The sequence below is a fragment of the Anser brachyrhynchus genome (genome assembly GCF_964034855.1).
Source record: "Anser brachyrhynchus genome assembly, chromosome: 3".
NCBI lineage: Eukaryota > Metazoa > Chordata > Aves > Anseriformes > Anatidae > Anser > Anser brachyrhynchus.
The window spans coordinates 39532626-39555519 of NC_137696.1; the positions used below are offsets into that span (position 1 = coordinate 39532626).

The window sequence follows — 22894 nt, forward strand, 5'->3', positions numbered from 1 at the left end:
ATTCTTCTCTTTTTGAGAATGAGATCTGACTGCATGCAGCCTTGGGCTGCATGAATAGCACAACCTTCCTGGGGTTTTAGGCTTCTGAATTTCTCTCTGAAATTCAACAATTCCCACATTTTCATCAGGTATAGTAAGAATTTCTTTCTTATTTGTATATAAAATGTGACATGAGACAGGCTATATTATGTTACATTTACGCTTGTGCTAGTTTATAAACTAGTAGTTCTACTTACATCAGAGGGACCACTCAGCATGCGTAAAATTAAGTGTATGAAAGACAAATCTCACCATGCCTATATCAATATCCAGATTTTTCATCATCTCCTCTTCTGTGTACTTGTGACTTTCTCTTCTATAATCTTTCATAGTTAATTCATTAATTAATTAAGAACAAAGTTTTGTTACTACAAATCAAAAATTCCTACAGTTTTATAGGATAAGTGAGCAGCTGCTGAGGTAAGAAGTTCTTATTTCTCATTTATGTACCAGAATTACAATGTGCTGTTTGTTGCGAAAAAAAAAACAGCAACAAGTACAAGTAGCAATTCAGCTATTCCAGGAAATCCATACTCATCCAAAATAAATCCTTCTCAATTTGGTGTACCCATGGTAAAATGCTGTAAAAGTGCATCCAAATATATTAATGCAAACTCCAGATGGCAATTCATTTTGGTCAGCTTCTAAAACCTCTGTTGCTGTCCACAAATTTTCACATGAAAAGAACATTTCTTTATTTTTAGAGGCTGTTCAGTTGCTTGAGCTGTTGATTTTTCCAAAACAGATGAAGTTAACTAACATCAGTTGGTCACGCCTATCCCAAAACTACAGATGTGTGGACCAGCAAGAACTTACACATTGTATGGATGCAGCAAGAAATTAGATTTAGAAATTGTATATAAATTGTGAATTTCATCAGTGAATCCAAGTGAGCTGCTGTATATACAATGGACAGAAAAAGGAATTAGCATTAAATTGGGATGGATTTCCCTGCACTGGGTAGATAGCAACACTTTTTGGCTCACAGAGGTAGGAGATTTTCTTAACTTATTTGGGATACACCAATAGCATTTTTTAATATAGGGTTTTGTATAAATACAGTACGGCTATATATGGTTTGAGATGGCTTGGCAGTTTTTATTTTAAAGGTATATATTGATAAACTATACATGTTTAATTTTAATGAGGAACTCGGAGAACCTGGGCCATTGTGTCCAACAGCTGCAGTGAAAATGTATTGCTTTGCTTATCAAGGAAACGCTCACAACTCAGAGTAAAACAGACAACAAGGCTTCTCTGCAAAGCCTGAACGGCAGCACAGGAACAAGTTGTTTCAGAAGACACAGGTGCAGATGCAGACTGAGGGGGCCAAAAGGCCACTTAAGTTTGCTTAGCAGCAATACTTGTCAGGGTGGAGAGCAAGTGCGTTAGGGAGATCTTCCCACCAGTACCAAGGCTCAGATTTTAAGCATCAAGAGCAGGAGCTGGGCTGCCCTTAGGCAGTCAATCCAGACTGTCTGTCACCTCTGGCAGACCTGCAGAGGGCTGAGCCCTGTGCACTTCTGGTGAGGTGTATTTCTCCTTGCTGGCTCTATAGGAAGCCCAGGATAAGAACTAACTGAGGTGCTCCGGCGCAGTACCTGAGACGAGGAAGGACTCCCTCCAGCGTGGCAGTGACAGGGATCGGACTCCATTGGAGAAGCTCCCCCGGTAACCAGCGTGGCCAGCCACTTTCTGAACGAGGATCTTCCCGCCTGTGTTGTCAATGATACCACTGCAAGGGGAAAACACAGTAGCTGAAGGAGGAAACTCTCCCCAGAAACATAGAGACCATTCAGCAGTGCAAGAGGTAGGAAGCATTTGCTTTCATCTTTAAGCCAGGATTTACAGTAGAGCTATGAAGCCACTGCTAAGTCTGCCACAGAGAAAAAATTGTACTTCAACACACAGAAGAGCAGTTTGCTACACAGTGCCATCGGGCTCTGTTTGCTCTTCCCATAGATCTATGTGTTCTGTGTTTAAGGCTGACTGGTTTAAGGACAAGTTAAAAAGCCTTTGTTAAAATTCCTACAAGCTAGGCTGCATGATTGAAGATATGCGATGTACTCACAGGAGTTTTAGGGCCAGCCATGCAACAGAAATAATTTAGACAAACACAAGGCAAACCTGCCACTCGCTTGGCTTTTTCTTTCATGAAAACTGATGTTTTCTTTGATTTTCAGTATGCATTACCACAGAAAACTAAGCCTGGTTCTGGCCTCAGCACAGAGTAAAGTGAACAAAATATTACTGCAAAAAGCTGTAGAAAACCTGACCATCTCCTTGTCTGGTGCACATTAAATGGTGTTTGACATTTGATATAATCTTTTTCTTAGGACAAACAGAAAACCTTCACTGTATGCAACCTGCTGTGGCATTATTAGGACAGTACAAAAAATGGGAAGTGATTGCTACTATAAAGGGCTGGTATAATTGACAGTAACTGCACAGTGCATGTCAATTAGTAATGGGCAGCCAGCAGTGGTGAAGAATATGTTACTGCCTTAGCTGTCTCTGATGATTGCGAGAAGCTGATGGTATAATAACCATAAGGAAAGGAAATTCACTGTCTGTAGAAATGCAACGTGAGTTAATGAAGCCAAACCTAGCTGGCAAATGAGGAAAACTGAAAGCCTCACTCCAATAACACAGGGAGCCAGCATTTGAGCTGTGGCAGAAATTGCATTCACCGTCAGCATTTCGTAACTTCCCACTGGGACAAGCCCTGCTTGCAGTGACGCACACGGTTTCCAACGTGCATCCGCAGGAAGAATTTGACAGGTGAAAGCCGGTCCCTTGAGAGCCATCTCCCAGCAAGGGGATGAGCAGGGCAGCTGCAGCCAGGAGATGGCAGCGCTGCGCGCACCGGCACCTCCGCCGGTGTAGTGCGAGGGCACACGGAGAGATGCGGCTTCGTGGTGGGCTCTCATCCACAGCATCTTTCGTTGGTCCTCTGTGCAGCAAGGGCTTCACTGTCTCCTCGTAGGCATCGCCCCTTATAGCAAAACTTTTGTCTTATAGGTTCAAGTAAAAGTTCACAGCAGACCGTCTTCGTTAAGGAAACGAAATACTTTGCATCTTCTTATTGATTTAGAGATGCTTTCCCATGGCATTCAAAAGCTTTGCAGTAACACAGTTTTTCATCTCAGCAGGTCATACTGGAGTAGGCTGTTACAAGGACAGAGCAATTCATGGGCTGGGACTGAGAAAGGAAGGAAGGCAGAGAAATTCCCACTGGTGGTGCAGCTGGTGTCGCCTAAGATTCATGAACAATTTTCTTTTCTCAGTGCTGCTACAGTTCCCTAATGCAATATTAAGGGAATTTGTTTTCAAATACAGTACAAAGTCCCCAAGTCTTAACTATTCAAGCTTACTCAGGTTCCCAGGTATTTCTCAGAACTGAAAGCATTATGATAACTCTGAATGAAGTCAAGATGTCGATCAGACTCTACAAGTTCTTCCTGCATTTTCAGCTGAATGCATCCTGCTTTTGCATCCTGCCTGCAATTATGGTGTGTTTTGGTTGTGAAGTTGTTCTCCATTAATCTGCACACTTTTGCATGGCAAATTAAATTTAGTATAATTTGTACTATAAAATCTGTATTATGCATTTCCTTATCCAGTATTTCCTTCTGTGGCAGAAAAGCACATTACTCAGCCTCTGACATCAAGGACAGCTAAATTCAAATCTAGAGAACCAAAACCAGTCCCAGAAGTATGTGAGTTGTATGTATTCATTGCCAGTGATGTCTACTTTTTTCTAAAGCTTTATTAGTAGCAGCAGCTCCATCCTACTTGAATAATAATAGTATAATAGTCATTTGCTATGCTTGAATGGCAGATCTGAAAAAACTCAAAACATTTCTCCTAAGGTTGAAAAACACTTTCAGACATGACTGATTTCTGTAGGAATAGAGGATTGACAGCACTTCATAAGACTGGATCCGTATTATCACGTGTGGTCTTTCTCACGTGCTTTTCACTAGAACAGCAGCCTGCAATCAAAGCTACAAGGCACTGGGAACTTTAAAGGACCTGAAAGGCCAAGAGCTCCCCACACTGAGATGATGATTCTCTCAGGGTGCCTGGCTTCTTTAAACCCACTCACCTGTGAATTGCAGCACCGCACACACTGGAAAAAGAGGCATAGATGTCTGTGCCGTACACACGGTATTTTACATCTTGACATCCAGGAGGGCATTTTGCAATGAATTCAGGATTGATTATCTTCCCTGCCTTGGCATCACAGTCGATCTGGGGTATGTCTGTGAGGACAAAATCTTGGTAAAGTCAAACTGAATGTTTTCATAGATGAATTATCTTGTCATGAAAATAATGAGTAACTGAGTGACAGGGATGCCTTCCTCTTAAGCACTTATACCAATGCTTTTTTGACACAAGAGATGTCGATGTCTATGTCTTCTGTATCTACAATATAACACATAACAACCCCTGTGCCAAGGGTTGTGGCTGTAAGTGAGGGTGAACTGAAGAAGCCTGGGGATATTTCTGATCTTCAGAGTTTGTTTCTCCAAAGTAAGTGCGTATGGTACCTGGGGACCTATGAAGATACATTTTAATAGTGAAATACACAATATCCTCTTTACAAATGTACAGTAGCACACATTTCAGTGATTTGACTTCAGTAGAATTTGTTAGTTAATATATATTCCTATTGACTCTGCAAAGAATTGTGAGGAGTTACTGGAATATGACTTCACTTTGGACATGTTTATGCATCAGTCTTGCCTGCAGTAAAGCAGCTAGGCACACTAATGGGACCACTTACATAGCTTAGCCTTTTTAATCTTCTTTGTAGCTTCCTTGGCTGCATATGTACATGTAAGAAATACACCTAGAACAAATAAAACATAGTATCAGAAAAAAGGAACTACCAGCATCAGTCACCAGGAGCTCCTGTGCACGGGATTTCCCAGTTTTCAATCAACTTGTTAAAAAAAGATAAAATTAAATGGGAATATTTTAAGCCACAGTTAGGTTTCCACTTGTTGGTTAACTTTTCAGTCAAGATGGCATCTACCGTGGGGGAGCTTTTTGAAAGGGATTCGACACGAATTGATCACACATTAATCTGTGGAACTCACCGTCAAAATATGCCATTAAGTCCATCCATTTCCAGAAAATCACAAAAAGCCTAAGTATTTCCAAGAGCAGTAGAAACTCATTGCAATTGGTGTGTAGAGATACCAGTGAAACAACATGCTCTGTGCATAAAACAGCTAGGAAGTTAGGGAGAGAAAGATACATTTTAATAGCCCATGCAGGGATGGTATGCTATAAGAGCGTGTTGTGGCATTTCACTCAGTGGTGGTAGTGGATATGGGATACCAGGAGCATCATGAAATGTATGAGATTCCAGTGTGTCATGTCCAATGCCCTCTCCCAGCAAGGACACTGCTTTCCTTAAGTAAGTAGAATTGTGATTTGAAAAGTGTGATGGTAGAAGAGACATACAGTTATGTTAAAAAATACATCACTATATATGTATGCTGCTTAGCTGGCTGGGTTTACTTGCTGTTTGATGTACAAACAGTTCTGTGTGCTTACTTTATAAGCACTAAGCTGTGGGTAATAACTGTTACAAATGTCTTGGCCTTCTATTCACCTTCTTTTCTGAGCTTTTAGAGTGAAATAAAACGCTCTGTGAAGTGTTGACTCAGCAACAGCAATGTTTCTGCTTCTCTCTCTCTGTCTATCTTTTTTTAATATAATCTTCTCCCCCTAGACTGGTTGCAAGTGTTTGCAGACAGTAACTCTTAGAACCTGCTCAAAAGTAAAAACAGTCTCACAGTTTCTGAAGTTACGGCATATAGATGAAGTATTGGGACTTTTTGACAGTGGTAAAGTTGTGCGAAGAGAAATTGTACTTAGAAAAAAAATAGAAGCAATGGAAAAGAAAGTGCAAAGTCCGAGCTGCACGCTGTGTTAGGGCATCATTTAATGTGGAGGAAGATAGTCTTCATAGTAAAGACAAAAGAACAACATAGATAACTATGAAGTTAAACTAAACATGGATATCCTGCCAGGCTGGAGGGTGTCAGCTAGATGGAGCATAGCCTGGGAATATTGCAATTAAAGTCATACAGCACCATTAGGCTACATGATGGCTGTAGCGCCATCAAAGGGTGATAAGTACACTACACAAAGCGACTATGCCCGATCAACCAGGTTGTTCATGTAAGACCTATTGCAAATTCTGGAGTCTCTACACATTCCCAGAAAGCATGATCTCATCTGACATCCAGAGGAAAGAAAATAGGATACATTTATAAACATTTTCCTTTGTCACCTTCTTGGCCATAGAAAGCTGTATGTTCTCAGAGAAAGGTAAACTGGGGATGCTCCCACAGTACGAAATAGCTGATTTTTCTTTATAGGGAATCTTTAAGTTACAGATATTTTTCAGCACTAGCGATACCATCTGATGTGGACTGTGTGCAGCCATGTGCTTCGAGATCTCTGCAAATAATATTATTTCTATGCAAAAGTTTGGAAGTTTGGGTAGCCTATTTCTGAAAAGCTGTGTCAAGGCTTACTCTACCTTCCACAGAGAGCTTCATCAGCAGTGGAGTCACTGGTCAGCCAGGACAGGGGTGTACAAATCCACAAACTACTAATTGTAGCACATCAACTGTACTTACCAAAGAAGATCACAACGACTGAGGCCTTCATGGTGATTAAAGCAAAGTCTGGATATGTCGGTAAGGAGCACTGAAATGGAAAAAAAAGAGTACATCAGGCTGTATTTAGAGTTATGACAGATGATACTGGAAAGGTGGGGGAAGAGCAACTGTGCATCATTCTTCAACATTTCACAGTCCTCATGTACTGTGCTCTTTTCTCCTGAGCTGTCTGCTTTGATGTCCCCTGAGGAGATGATGTTTGGTCTGTGGAACAACCATGGACTAATTTTTTTCCTTCTGTCCAAGTTTTGCCTTTTTCCTCAGTGAAACCAAGATTTCATTCCTTATACTTATTTCTGAAGCCAGTGGTAGCAGAGGACATGACAGATATGGACATGCTCTTGCAGCCGTTCAAGTTAATTTGCTAGTTTTCTAGGGAGTATTCTCAGACTTGTACTGTCTGCATGTCCAATTGCACCCCATAATTTCACAAATGTAAGGAGAACATAAATTTCCTTACTCTTGAAGCAAGTTGTGCAAAGTATCTTGTAATCACATCATTGATTTTGAGCCAAGCCAAATTACTGGTTTAATTCCTTTCCTTATTGTGTGTGTGTGAGAACATGCCTGAGAATGAGAAGACTCTCAGAACATCTGGACAACATTTTTCTCTGGGTCTACGTATGTGGTTCCTGATGTCTGCCATTCCTGAAGCTCTTGTCCAGACTACAAGACTACAGGCTTATCACAGATATACTCCTTTTCCTGAGCATCACCTTCCATGTTGCTTTTGTGGTCACTTTTCCCCTCTGTAACATCTGGGAGATGTTATATGGGGGAATATTTTTATTTTTATTTTTATTTTTATTCGCATTCATTTATTCACATGCCCTCTGTTTCTTTGAATTTGAAAGAGTTACAAGTGGGCTGAATGAGTAGTGATTGAGCAGTCAGTGGATAGAAGTTTAGCATGACAATGAAAACACAAAAATTTGTATTTTTAAACCATCTTTCTAATGAGTTACGGAGCTTGAGACGTGAAGCTTTTCATCTCTAGCAAATTAGGAGACACTACTTTAAACGAGGCATAGGAGGAAACAAAAAGAAGAGGAAATCCTCACAATGTATGAGGATTAATTCCTCACCTTTAGTAGCAAATGTTCATTATATTATGACTGCTGGGGAAATCATGGGTTGGATGCTTGTAATTAACATCAGTCATTAAAATACCACAAAATGCCTAACAAACATTAGAGAGTGGGAAAATATTTGTGTGTTGTAGAGGAAAAACTCAAGGAGCAAAATGAAAGGAAATTGATTACATGCTTCCAAATGGCAAGCTTTGCACTGAAGTCAAAATTAGCTTGCTATCAAAGAAAGTATAGAAAGCACTAAAGCTGGAAACGGTTAGGGAAAACAAGTTGTCTGCCTCCTGGAAAACATAGCAGTGACATATTCCACTTAGAAATTTGTGTACTCAGAGCTGGGCTTCTCCCACCTCAGGAAGGAAAAGTAGAATGACAAGACAGATATGGGGCAGAGGGAAAAAATCTGCAATCTTTCCTCAAAGTCAATGTTTCCACATTTTTTATTTTAATTGCTCTTCTTTTTCAAGAAAACCACATGTTTCTTGAGTGAGAAAGATGAAAATAGTATGCCAGATTAAACTGAGTTCATCCAGTTGTGGGCCTATATAATTTATAACTGTTTTTATACAAGCCAGCTGCACCTCCAATTTCTGCTTCTGTATTATGGTCAGGGAACTCAAAATGCCAGCAACTATGGTAACAGTATCGCTTGGAAATAAGTATTTTGTACTACACCTTTCCTTATCAATCTCAGTAAAACAATCTTCCTGCCAACTGCTAAGGTGGAGAGAAGCAGAATTTGTCTAGAAGCCACCAAGCTGAATCCCGGGGCATGGAAAGCTGCTCAACATGGGGCTGTGTCCTTCTCAGAACAGTGGACAGCATAGTCAGGGGTAACCCCAGGCTGTCCAAGCAGTAGCAGCAAGACCACGTCAGTTCTCACTTGACTGAGTTCAGCTCAGTCCCAGCAATAGGAGATGAAGACTGAGGGAGTTGCTGGCCACTTGCAGAAACACCATGCCCTTTAAAGGCTGTACTGGTGCTGACTGGGCATTCCCCAAATCTATAGTGAGTAAAATCAGTAGTGGCATCTTTACTTAAAGTCAGAGATAGCTGTGAGATTTAGTCTTGACAGTATTTGGCTCAGCGCTGAGACACTTTCATCTTCAGTTTAACTAGAGTAGAAGAGGGATGGGATAGTAAAGGATACATGTGAAAGCTGCCTCACGGGTGGACTGCTGTGTGCCTTGCTGTGGACAGAGTCCAATACTGCCTGACTTTTCCCATCTCACAAAATGTATTAACCACCAGTGCTGCACAAGAGCTCTTGTTAATTTCCAGAGGCCCTGCTGTCCCCATGCCTGACCATCCCAAGGCCAGCTGCTCCGGGTACCATCCCAGCCCTCCTGGGTGGCACTGAAGTACTATGAATGTCCGGTAGAAAGAGGCCAAGAAATCTAAAACGAATTCATATATAAAGTCTATCAGGAGGCAAATGAGTTCAGCAGACCCCTTAGCCTTCAATAACATGTATTTTACCAACAGGAAAGTTAATAGAAGCATTTAGGCAAGGCTGTTCGATTTACCTGACAGATTTGCTGTCATAGCTACTCTCAAAAGCATGCTACTGGGGACTGTACTGTTGCTGGTATTGCTTTTACTGGCATCCTGATGGAAATAAATTTTAATAAAGAAACTTATTTTTCCAACTATATTAATTTCTATGTTAGGCATTGGTATACCAGGAAAAATGCACAGATATCCTATAGGTAGTATGAGATCTCCTATATGGTGGGCTAGCATGGCATCCGCTACTTTCAAAATCTTAAAAGGAACAAAAGTCTAGAATAAAATGGTGTTTTTTTCTTTCTCTGGGAAGAAAAGAGAAACTAGGGCTCTGATCCTCCAAATGGACCTGTGTGTATGACTGGCCCTCTAGTCATTGTAAATTCAATGGCAGCTTTGGGGATGTTTTATCTGCAGATTGAGAATGCCATTTTGCTATTAAACAAAAAGCTATTGTCCCTTTCTTACTTTACAAAATTAATAGATCCCATTAAAGCAAAAACTGAAGTTTCTGCTTTGGGTTAGTCTATAGTATGAGTTTTGCTGAGATTTCTCCTTTTATCTACCATTGTAAGTCTCAGTACTGTGTTTAATTTTTTTTTTACCCTAGATTTTTTTTCTTGGGAACCTAATATCACCCCTTCATGCATGCAGCTATCAACTTGTCTGTGAAAGACAGAGGTTTACACACCAAAGTCATTAAATATTTTGGTTTTATTTCAATAACCATACAGAAAACCCCTAATTCGCCTGATTTTCCGTGTTTTCTGCTAAAGTAGGATGTGCTTCGTGTAGGGCTGGTATTGATCCTCCCCTTTGATCCCAGATCTTATTTTTGTTTTGAAGATTATTCAAACCTCATGCCTTTCAAACACCTATTATATGCAATCTGATCCCACCTCTGAGAAATAACCGATCAAAGTCCTCCACTGATGTTACCACAAACTCACCATCAAGTGGCCACATGAATTTACACCTCAGCCTTCTGCAGTTCTTTCCCTGACTTCCTGCTATTAACACCTGGTTAAACCACCTGTTCTTCAGAAGTGTGATGCAAGGGGCCACGTGGAAGCGTAAGAAAATAACCCACATTGCAATTAACTTTAAAAAATCCAAAATGAGATATCTTATGTACAAGAGGAGTGTGTCTGCTATGTTTCCATAACTGTGATAAATGATACCAAAATCTCACGTGGTCTTTCTCTCATGGGTTTTGTATTCCTCCTTTCCACCTATGGCATGTCTGTACTACAGTTCAGGGTACTCAGTTCAGAGTAAAGAGCCATTTAAAACATGATGCATTAATAAAAATGTGATTACTGTACCTTTTTCAGGCATTTCTGAAGGATAATTACTCAGCCTGCACAGGAGCATGCTGTGTCCTACTCATTAACTTCTAGCTGGGAAAATGCATTTGGGATATTTTTTAAAAAGCCAAGAGTGAGAGGATATACCAATGGTTGGTTAATAGCAAGGTCTTTCCTAATGCCTGGATTCCCAGTCAGGTTCTGAGAGTTTTCACTGAGGGAAGTGTGTTTTCTTCAGACTTTTTTTTTAGTGGAAAGTAAAGCCAAAAACACATTCTTCCAGCTGTCTTGGACTATATGTTCTTCCCTATATTATCTTACTGTGAGAAGCTCCCATGGGCTGGGTTTTCTTGTCTTTGCATCCTGGTGTCTGTGGGGCCATGCCTGACTCATTGCCCTCCAGCAGCCCAGTCTCCTGCCCCTGCTGGGGGACTGGCCATGGGGAGCCACGGAGCCCCATCCACAGCAGGAGTCCCCTCTGGGGTTGGGCACACAGCCCCATCACCACACAGGCCCCTCAGCAATTGGGCCCACTCAGGTCCCTACCCGCAATTGTTTTTTAGTGGTTATTGTTTATTATGGGTGGTTCCTTCTTCACTTTCTCTCTTGCACTCCTCAGAGGGAAGAGAAAGTAGCAGGCCTAAAACATGAGGTAAGTCTGCAGCAAAGTTAGGAAAGGGACCACTTACCCCCAACCTGAACTTGGCATCTTATACCTGAGCTATGCTATCCCTGGTGTAAATTGGATTTTACATAATTTTAGTTTTCCAGCCTCATGAAATTCCTGTCATAACACACAAAATGGGAAAAAGAAAAAAAAGTTATAATGTCCAGTGCCCTGGTTATGTTTGCTATGTCTATGAAGCTATGAAGGAGCTGTGGCTCCTTTCACTCCCAGCAATGGGATGCTAAGGCATCTTTTGAGTTTGCGTCTCATTAGTAAACCAGAATAATGGATGATATTTTGGAAGCCCTGATTCACTGGCATCTTCTGTTCCTTTTCTGTAACACTCTTCATGAACTGAGAGATAATGCCAGCTATGCTTACCAGATTTCCATTAATTATTTGCAGTCCTAGTCAGTCAACTAGTGACCATTCAGTATTAAATCTCCCAAACTTTATGCTGGATCTTTTTTTTAATCCTAATACATTTCCTCGTCTGTATCCGTCTGAGCGCCATAACAGATGCTATTACTATACCAGGAAAGCAGTGTGTATGCATTAAATGCTGCTTAAATCCACGTTAAGTCAAGCACAAATGCAGTAAAAAGCATCTCCTTCAGTGTTTCCAAGTGTAAGCCCCATCCTAACATTTTGAAATCAAATTTCTATTTGAAAGAATGTTGATTCCTTTTTCCTGTACTAAAAATACTTTAGAAAGCTCGAATGCCAGTGAAAAGACAGAGTTAGCAAACCATTCTTTTAGGACATAAAGTCAGATTTTTATACCTTTTATTAGCAGCTTGACTCTTATAAAGTTCTCTGAGAGAGCCGCTACATGAAAGAACCTCTACAAACAAACAGATGGTTTTGATCTGTATAAACTGTAACTGTATGGAAAACTATACTTTTGCTGATGGAAGTGCAGGTTTTAAGTAAGTCCTTGATGTTTTGTGTAAGGCATTGCTGTCCATTACATGTGCAAACAAATTCTTTGCTGGTGCCACATGCTTTGACTCTGCAGGCGTAAGCAGTTTATTTCCTGTAATCTCCTGTGCTGCAGAAATTAATTTCTGTACTCCCTTTGTACCACAATAAAGCATGCTATTGTTCTCCTTCTCAAGAGGTTATAATGCAGCAGCAACACTGGCACTGTTAAAAAAACAGAAGTGGACTTTGTTTGAAAGCTATTTGAGCAAGTAGTTTGGAGTTAACAACACCAGCTTAGAGCACTGTGGGTTGAGTTAGATATGTGCTCCTTACAGGAAAATCAAGTGGGTTTGGTGTAGGTGTGAGAACAGCAGTTCAGATAAACAAGCTTATCATCATCTTTGCAGATAAAAGATTTTAGACTTTTTTTCCTATTGTTTCTTTTTTAAAATGTTTCACTCTTTCTTTGTTTCATGCTCATATTCTGTCCCCATAGTACAGTACCTTGCTCACCTTTATAATAGCTGCGCATTTTGGTGCACAGTAGGTAATAGGGCTAATACCTGTCACGTGCAATTTAGTTTCCTCTCTGTTCTCCTCAAAGGGAAGGAATGCTGCTCACTCAGTGCATTGATTTGCTCTGAAAGTCTACACATAAAAAAAGTCCGAATGGTAGTTTATTTTAAAAAGGCAGGTAGTGAGTTCTGCTGAGCCAGAAAAGCAGTGTTGATAACTGTATTTCATTCCAGAAGCTTAGATTGTCCTGCAGGTGTCCTAGGTCAGGACGCTGGGTACCAGAAGTAAGACTCAAAATGCTAGCTTGTAAGCATGAGCTCATTTGCATGAGATGCTGGACTTTTGTCTTTGAATGGTCTGAAATAAAATAAATTCATCCAGGGATTTAAAAATATCATAGAACCCATTACCTTCTGCTATAAAAAAAATGAGGGAAAGCTCAACTCTTTTCTTTCATATATGAAGGAAATTGCAAGGAACTTGCTATACTTGAAGCAAGAGAAAGCTAGTATCTGCACTAGCACCATCTGCAAGGATAGGACATTTCATACCTTATCAGATCAAAGAGAAGAAAACAAACAAATTGCCCACACTGTTTGTGGGAAGTGTCAGTAAGAAACTCAGTCTCCTGTACCATGTGCATAATTAAACCTTCTTCAGCTTTCAGAGGAGCTTGGGCTTTGGCTGCAAACAGGAGTCTTGGCCAAACAGCAGGAAGAGCCGAAAGGGAGGCCTGTCCCAGCTGGGGGCAGGTGCCTGTGTGGAAATAGGACTGAGAACCCAAAATTGCCTCCTGGAGGCGGTACTCAGATTCACTTTGCTAAGTTATCCAGTGCCTCAGAAAGAGCTGATGAGGAAACACAGGCTTTTATGTCTGCAGGTGTTTCCACGGTGCTGGAGGAATTGGAAGAAATAATAGATGTTGCACATGAGGCAATTGTGCGTGTGATAAAATGAACAACCAGACCTCTGCTGGATGAGTTTCTGAGCCTGTGCACAACTTGCACTTTTGCCTCAAAGTGTCTTTGTGTAACATGCACAGCTAGCATTAAGATTATAGGCAGGACTATTCATTTTGAATAAAAAGCCTTTACCACCTGAGCAGTAGCCACAGGCTTCTTGTCATCTCTTTCCAGTGGCCACACGAATCCCACACTGGTCCGCAGTTGTCCTCCCACCCGTGGGTTGTCACACACTCAACAGCAGGCTGGTGGTTGCTGCTGTTCCTGCGTAGCATTTTAAGCCCTTTGCTTCAGAGATGGGAGCTGAGGGCTTAGACACTGCTCTGCTGCCCGAAGATGTGCTGCTTCCCACCGTGTTGTTATACAGAGGTAGCTGTCAGCTCTGTTTCTCAAAGAAATTCAGCTGACTGGCTCGTAGTATGGGTGTCAGCATGTGGTAGCTGTGCTCAGGTTGGGCTGTTTAGCCTATTGAGTGATCTGTGACTGTGAAGAGAGTTAATGTGTGTTTTTTTTTTTTTTTTTAAGTGGGGTTGTGAGGGTGCTGAGGATGCCTGGGCACATTCTCCTCGCTCTGATGAAACTTGACCACTACATGGTCAAGTTCATAAGAACTGAGAAGATGCCAAAGGAGCCTTGCTCTGTGGTTTGGACATAGATGGGGAGGAGGTTGTAGGGTCCTGGGACCCTCCCTGGGTTTCAGAGGTCCTGATGCTACCTCAGTTGCACTTGGAGCACACAAGTTCTTTTTTTATTATTATTATTCCAGAGCCACTTTAAGAAATGTTTACATGTGGATTTTCAAGAAGAATTTAGTCCAAAATAGCCCCAGTCAGGTAGGTAAAATGACGATGCTATACCCAGCAATTTAGAGCTGAATAAAAACACCCAAGCAGCCCTGTGCTTCTCATTTTATATTCATGCAGTGCCCTGAAATTAAACCAACATAAGGCTGAAGTAACAGTGACAAATGGTTTCTCTGCTTTCCACAGAGCTCGTTTAGATGAAGGTAATTTATTTAAAACTATAGTGTGATTTAACTTGCCAGACCTTTCTGAGGGCCTAAATAAAACTGCAATGATTATACTTTCTCATCTGTCTCACAGAGATAACCACCAATTATGCTGGCCTGATCTGTTCCTCCCAGCAGAAGAAGAAATACAGTTAGGATATGTCACCCACTCACAGAGAAAATACAGTTTGGAGTATCCGGATGACTATATCTGTGAGGGTCATTGCACCGCGCTTTCCTGTTTTCTTTTTACATTTAATAATGTATTATTTTATGTTACGTTTTTTCATTTCGATGCACAGCTTTTATGGCTCACTGGGAATCGCTGTTAGCTCCGACCTGTGAAGCCCTGTCCAGACAACTACCTTCTGTCTGTCCATCCCCCACAGCTCTCGTATCTCGTGTATCTCCTCCCCTTGCTCCCAGGCTTGAGCCCTGCTCTGTCTGTGCACTGGAACTTGCTCGCTGCTGAGGGCAACCTCTTTCCCTTTCCTAATTTAATTACTTCTCCCTAATACCAGCCAGGTCCCAGCTGGGTACCATCAGTCCTGGCATTGCCATGTTCCCAAGAAACCGAGAGCAAATGTGTGACATGAAGGGAATGGGAATATCTGCAATCCAGCAGTGCCTGAGGGCTCTGTTAGTTAGGGAGAGTAAGATTCATGGCCACATTTCTTTCACTTTTTATAAAAGGCATTGTTTCTATTTTCAACAAAACACCCAGTTCTGAGAAGCCGAAGTGACTTTTGAAAGCGCAATATGTGGCTTCTCAGTTTGGATGCACAATAAGCAAGCGCTGAATAACCATGCTATTGTGCTGCCTGCAAGCTAAGAATTATTGTAGTGTGTCAGAATTCCCCTGAAGGTACATATTTGGCCTAAAAGTGAAGAATTTGTGTAAAAGGCACTGAATAAACTGCACATCACTCTGGGGATGGTTTGGGGAATTTTTGTAGCATGTTCAGACACAGCTTGACACTTTTTTGTTTGGTAGAAATTTAGACGCAGAAATTTAGAGAAACTTTAGGATGTGTATGCTCTGCTTATTAAAGCTACATGTATCCCTTTACTGCAAAAGTGAATTTTATCTCCAGATTGAAAGCAAACCCAGTCCTTAAGCATGCTGATAAACTTATACATCATCTCACAGAAAAACAGAATGGAAGCTGTATCAATTCAGTATGTCCTGCACTCAGCACTACTGATGCCTCATGCCAAAGCCACGGACTGGTTGGATAAGGATTCATAAAACATATGCAATTAAAAAAACTATCTGGAGCTCTCCTGGCATGTGGCACTGGTTTTAGATAAGGCAGTAAGTGGTTGAATTGATCAATGTCTAGTAATGGTGACTTGATTAAGGAAATATCGTACACAAAATATCTTCAGCAAATCAGGAAGGGCTATCACTAGACGTGGCTGTTGTGGGGAGCCTGTTGAAAACAGTGGTCCTGTGAATATCGTTTCTGCTTTTTAATGATTGCAGAAGATATCCTGGGACTCCATGCTGCTTTTGAGATGAAAGCGAGCTACAGGTTTGCATGGGTGCCAGCATTATAAATGAGGATGTTAGGGGTTTCTGAAGAGGCACTGCTGGTCAGAGACTTGACATCGTGCAGGCCAAGCTGTGCAGCCCTACGTTATACATGTTGGCAGCCCTTGCCAGATGGCAGGAGTGGGCTCTCTAGCACATGGGGCATGCAGACAACATGACAGGTGGTTATGCTTCCAAAACTGTATCCCTTATGTGTATGAGTGCCCTGGAGGCAGATAAAGAGCTCGAGAAGGTGGTGGCATGGAACATGGCATCCAGAGCCTGGCCATGGATACTGCAACAGTGTAGGTGCAGCCAGAAATTTTTGAGAAATACATCTGAGGGCCAGGCTGATACTGATTTAATAATTTTGCCCATTAGAAGCTTTTAAAACTTGCTGTTTTGGCATAGAGTTGAATCACAGGATTCTGTTTCTGACAACCCAAGATCAAAAAGGAAAACTGTGTTAATCGCATGGAATGGGAGCAATCAGGTAATCAAGAGCAGGAACATGTAATTTAGGGTCAAAGGTCTGTTTTAAAAACCGAACAAAGCCTGCAGACCTCAATACTGCGTAATCTACTTCCATGCTCAGGAATTTTGTTCTGAACTATGGTTTGAAGAGACTACCGTATGAACTTCTAGTTATTGCCTAACATGTATTTCTTTAGATGCACAAATTTTGCCATTGAGAATCGAAGATGTAGACCACTGAAGCCTGAGATCCTACATCCCAGATCACCACATATTTTGAGAGGCAGTTTGGTAGAATGACTGCCCTCAGAGTAGGGTGAGAGAACATCTGCCTGGCTTGGCCACGGTGCTTACCCCATGCTTGAGGAAAATGACAGGTGCTTACTTTCGTTCCTGGCAGATTCATGTGTGCATGTGTGGTACCTATATTTGACCTCAGAAGCAGTTCCGTTTGCACCAAATTGTTTCATAGCAATTACTCTAAACTTCTATAACCTCTTCCCTCCCTTGTCTGGACACTCCTTCTCTCAATTTAACCTCATCTCCTATCAGACTCTCTCCCTTCATACCCTCCATGTCCGAACTCTTCTTCCACCAAGCCTGGGAGAACAAAATGCTGGCGTGCTGCAGATGCATTGCCAGAGAGGTGAGCAAGGTGGGCTTCCACCAGGGTGAGCAAGGTGGGCTCCTATCGCCCTAAGCTGGCTGATAGTGGTGCCAACAGCCGCCGGAGTCGCGGATCCCTTACCCTTGTGTAACTCTGACTCGCTGGAGGTGACCAGGGCCAGGATACACAGCGCTGCTGCCAGCTTTCCTCTGTCTCACCCTTCTTCTACTGACTCCAGGGTAAGCTGCATATTTGGTGAAAAGAGAAAGAATGGAGCCTTCTGAATCCTTAAGGGAACCTGGCAGAGAGATCCAGAGGTACAGACGTGGCCGCATTCAAACTTCCCTGTAAACAAGTGATTTTGGAGAGGTAAAAATTTCCACAGTTTTATGTACAAGCCTGGAGGCACTGGAAATCCCCAATGCATCCTGGTGGGGACATTAAAGGATTGTGTGAAGCTACACAAAGATCATTCAGAATTTTACCAGAAATTTTGGCTCATGTAAAACTGTCACTTGGCAATTATGCATTTTTTCATAGGAAACCAGCTGCCAGCTGAGAAACTGTTGGCTGCTGTGTTACACGCATTGCATTTCGAAGCTATTTTATAAGGTGACAGGCCAAAACACAGTTTCCAAATGCAGTTTGCATCTTCAAAGTATTTTTTATATCTGTATCTACGGGATGTCCTGTAGAATGAGATACATTAAGGATAACTGACATAGATAGAGCTAGCTTTTAATGTGCTACTGAACTCTTAATGCACCCTGCTGCTCTGGAGATAGCGCGGAGGTAGGATGGGCTTAATGGTTACTAGAAAGCCAGTTCAGTCAGGACAGTAAGGCTTGGGAGGTTAAGACCCACTTAAATCTAGATGATTTGAATGAAGCAAGGATGGTTATAAATATTCTTCTGAATCCAAATGTGTTCCCAGTTTGGAGGATGAGCTATAGGTTTGGGTGCTTTGCTTCAATGGTGAAAGCAAAATCTGCAGATGATGTTATTATTCTAATTAAAATGCAGCTTCAACTTAAAACGCTGGTTCCAACTCATTGGGAAGTCTTGTTTCTGACCAACACTTCCTGGCTTTTTCCAGGGCTCATTTGCTGAAAAAATGACCCAGCCATGTCCTTGCTGCCAGGGAGAGCAGAGACGCCAGCTCAGAGAAGGTGGCAAGAGGTAAGGTGAGCAGGCTGTGGGCAGAGGGAGCGGGCAGCTCTGCTGCTCTGCTGGCAGGGCACCCGGCAGGGGATGTGGCAGCAGCCCTCAGACACCACAAAATGTGCAGCTGCCCCAGCACAGAGCTTGGTGCTGAATGTTTGCAGAGCCCTGAGCCAACACTCAGGTAGCTAAACCATGAGTGCCGCCGTCGTGACTGCCCACTTCTGATTCATCCCCCTGTCTGCAAGGGTCAGACACAGCCGCAGTTTGCAGTCACTGCTGGTGGGTGTAGCTACCCCCATAGATGCCTTAGGAGCCTACACCATGTCAGAAGTCTCCCCAGGGTGCCTGTGGGTAAAATCTCATCTGCAATACACACTGCTGTGTTACCCACCGCAAGCCCCTTCACACCCCGCTTTTTGCCACTGCAGGGCATTACAGGGAGTCTGCAAGAAGCATCCTTACTGCTCCCTTCCACGGTGCTTGCAGCCACACGTGCAGCCCCGTTGGGCTGGGGGCTAAAAGAGTTCACCCACAAGATGCAGGCTGTCATGAGCCAGACGGTCAGAGTTCAATTTACTGATGTAGATGCAACCGAAACAGCCACAGGTTTTCTGGGCACTTCTGCACCGCTCTGCCATCTTCAGTGACATGGGGAGGCTGCACTGCCTGCGCAGCATTCACCCAAGTTTTCCAAGTGTGAAATGTGCAATAAATAAAGGAATCAGGATGCAAAAGAACGGCATCTGCTCCAAGACAGTTAGAGAGGCTCTTTTACAGGCGAATGAACCACCAATTTGTAGTAAGACATTGTTTTCTAAACATAGCATAAAAACTGTTATCTTGCTTGGCTGGTCATTAGAAGGGAGATAATTATAGTCTCCGTGTGACAATCGGGCCCTGAACAGTGGCTGCATTGTCCCACACCCCAGCTGAATCCCCCAGCACAGGCACCCAAGGCCAACAGCACAGGAACAACATGCTCCTTGTGCGCAGGCAAGTTCAAAAAAGTGATTGAAGTGCTTAAGGAGGTGCTAAGCACCTATCTCTCCCTGTGGGCCTTAAAAACTACTCCAGGCGGGGGGGGGGGGGGGGGGGGGGGAAAAACAAACAAACAAACAAACAAACAAAAAAAAACACTTTAGTTTTGCATTTATTTCTGTTTTGTTCTGTGTTTCTGTTTTCCAACCCAGATCAGTGAGCCCTGAATGTGACGTGACGCTGCAGCACGTCAGCAGAGTCGTGGTGGACCCAGAGCTTCAGGAGGCCAGAACATCTCCCGGGGCTCTCAGGAAACCCCGGACCACCCGTCCAGAAAATATAGTGCCTCCCCACGCCACTGCAGTGGGCCAACACACACCTCGCTGATCCAGCATCTACCCATCCCAGTCCCAAAATCTCTGGTGTGGGGATTTGGTGACTTTGTGTGCCAGGGCATTGTTTTTCTGTGCATTTAGCCTCAAGATGCCGGAGAAGGAATACAGTCACAGTTGTGGATAGTAAGCTGAACTAGCCATTTTATTGCTCAGTTCGTTTGGCTGTCCTAAATGTCTTACCTATCATCAGTTAGGAGCAGAGATGTGAGCATGTGTGTCCTAGGTCTTGAGTTAGTATGTAAGTTACTGGGCAGTATTTTCTTTCTAAGCCTCTATTTGTGGCTCTGGGGTGAATAGGAAAAAATTAAATTTCTCCAGACAGACTAGCTACAGTCAAGTCCTTGATGCCACTGTTACATAAACTTCAGGTTTATATTTAGCAGTGTTTTCTAAAAAGCAATGGCCAGAAATAGCAAATAATTCTGTTCTTTCACCTGAAATAATCAGACTCTTTTCTCATCTTCTGTGTTTACACTGTGTCTCACCCAGTCTTCTTTCAGAAATACTCAAATTAATCAAGTTTAACTAAAGGGAATGTTAAAAACTAATTTCCTACTAAATTCCTACTACTTTTGTGAAAGTAAGTGGCTGGGTGAAGGGGTAAATGCTAGTGTTTGTTAATGCTCCCACTAAATGAGAGACTTCAGTAGGAACTCGTTCTTTATTAGGCATCAGAGAATCCACAGAGTCTCATTCTTGCATCCCAAGTGTGAGGAAACAGTTTCCTTGATGGTGTTGGTTGTAAAACTGCTTAGTTCAATCAGCAGTGGTAAGTCTTGTGCAAGAACACTGCCAAAGAAGAAAGTGTCTTACGGAAAGTAGCGTGCAAGTTAAGAACATGAAATTCCTGCTACAGGCAAAAGCACAATGCAATATTCAGTTATATTGGTAAGACATCAAGGTTTCTTTCCTTTTTTTTTTTTTTCTTTTCACTCCAATTAATTAAATACTTCTATGCCTTGAATAACAGAAAGACAGGAGGCTTTTTCTGACACCCCAGTGAGAACAACCCCAGCAACTCAGAGCACTAGATAAAATATGGAAGGAAAATAAGTCTGTTTGCCCCAGCAACTCAAAGCACTAGATAAAATATGGAAGGAAAATAAGTCTGTTTGTAGTAAGATACCAATTCAATATTCAGAAACTAATGTGCACGTGCAATCTTTTTTGCACGTGCACATTATTTTTCCTTGAGCTCTGTATTTCCTAAAGAGACCAGTCTTATAGTAATCACTTTAATTCAAGTGATAATCTGAGCAAGGACTGAAGGATGTGGTACTACAGATACAGCAAAAAGCCAGTCTTTGAGCAGTCATGCAAGGTGGTTTTATCTTTAACATGCCTGTAGTAAAACACAAGCCATAAACATATATGACTCCATTCCTATTCTCAGTCAAATAGATCTAAACCATCTAAACTGAAGAAACTTTTTCTCTGTGTGTGCTTGCTTGTTTTTGGTCTTCTGTTTAAATTTTGGAGGGTTTAGAGGAAAAGGAGGATCTGCCTTTGCAATTTGTAACTCCTGTTTTGCTCTGGATGTGGCGTAGTTCCCATAAATTCTAGAAACAAAATATCAAGTAGGGTTGAAAGTTTGCTTGGGGCATTTGGTTCGTGTTTGTACTAGTCTGACAGAAATCACATTTTGAAGAGACTTATCGAGACTCTAATCTCTCCACAGAGAGCTGAACGGCTGTGGCAGGCTTGACAATGCTATTCATTTTTGGAGCCTCACCAGCAAAACAAGCGCTCGGCACAAAGAGGTATATAGAGTCTAGGCTACTGTACTGCTCATGCATCTGTACTTATCTGACTAGCAAAGGAGAATATGCAGTATAGGTCATATCAGTGGAATAACACTATTTTCTGTTCTGTGTCCTGTAGATTAGTGTTCCCCAGAGTCATGTATTGCTAATTAATGATACGATGCATACCTCCCCATTGATCAAAGAGGTGAAGAAAAAGTCTTGAAAGCAAAACTACTTTAAACACAGGGAACAAGTCATATTACATCTTACACGCTGTTTGAATCCTTGGCATATATATGTCTATTGACTTGTGACTAATATACACCATGCTTTATGAAAGAGTTAAGCCCTTGCTATTCAGGCAGTGAGCATATGTGTCCACTTTAACAGTAGGGGCTTAATGCTTTTATAAAAACTTAATAAAGTCTATATAAAGTACAGTTTCATTTTACATCTATGTCTTAATCTCCTTAAGTCTTTGATCTTATGCACACAGCTGGAATGTTAAACAAAAAGTTATGTCCCTACAGTTTCTTAGCGGTGAAAATATTTAACTACTATCAACACACAAAAAGGCAATATTCCCTCTCCCCAACAAACAAATACAGTAGAGAAACATCAAAATTACCTTGCTTGAGGTGTGTAACTTTTTATTCCTTTCCTCCACACAGTATGAAAGTGCTATTTTTTCCCAGCTTTTCTGTACCACAAACTCCAGCCAACATTATTCTAAAGAATCGGAGGCAGGCGGCGAAGGGAGGCCTGGACACCTTTTCTCTTTCAGAGAGGAGCTAATCAAACATTCCCATCGAGCTCCCAGCTCTGTGAAAGGCACATTGCCCTCCCTCCCTCCCTCCCTCTGCTCCTCTCTCCCTTTCTGACTCTCTCCCTCTGTCTCTCCCTCTCCCTCCCGCACACACAGACATAGAGAGCTCCTTACAGTGATTTAGCAGCTGAATTAGGCGGTCCTATTTTAAATATATGCTCCCTCCCACATGTTTTTTGGTAGGGATTTCTATGCTCCTTTTGCACTAGCCTGTCAAGAGTTTTTTTTCTCTTTTGGAAGGTGAAGCAGCACTTGCCTGATGTTTTGGCTCAACTTTTTCCAGTTTCCCTATGCAGTTCAGCACTGTAGTTAAAGGACTACAACTAGTAGCCTGGAGTAAACTAAGTGGCTCTAAAGATCATAAATACCAGATTAGTTAGGTGAGAGTCAGATTTAAAGAGGTAAAACAGCTTTTGAAGAGCTGGATGCCTTAATTCTTGTGAATAGCA

General features: G+C 42.0%; 1 protein-coding gene and 1 long non-coding RNA gene across 4 annotated transcripts in view; one reads left to right on the forward strand and one right to left on the reverse strand.

Moving 5' to 3' along the window:
• VIT (vitrin) overlaps positions 1 to 22520 on the reverse strand; it is a 51833-nt gene extending 29313 nt beyond the window's left edge. For 2 of the 3 annotated variants that reach the window (XM_080584751.1, XM_080584749.1), the window contains exons 1-5: positions 22248 to 22520; positions 6702 to 6771; positions 4829 to 4894; positions 4148 to 4304; positions 1641 to 1774 (exon numbers count right to left, since the gene is read on the reverse strand). In XM_080584751.1, the coding sequence (XP_080440877.1) occupies positions 1641 to 1774; positions 4148 to 4304; positions 4829 to 4894; positions 6702 to 6732 (388 nt within the window). In that variant the 5' untranslated portion in view covers positions 6733 to 6771; positions 22248 to 22520. Of the gene's footprint in view, positions 1 to 1640; positions 1775 to 4147; positions 4305 to 4828; positions 4895 to 6701; positions 6772 to 17478; positions 18068 to 22247 lie in introns of those variants that run through there. The other variant, XM_080584750.1, reaches the window with a different exon arrangement.
• LOC308191873 lies at positions 1718 to 22228 on the forward strand. Its single transcript, XR_013948321.1, has 4 exons — positions 1718 to 1849; positions 17576 to 17706; positions 18434 to 18516; positions 19692 to 22228. It is a non-coding gene; the product is annotated as an uncharacterized lncRNA (long non-coding RNA).
• Positions 22521 to 22894: the final 374 nt, after the last annotated feature.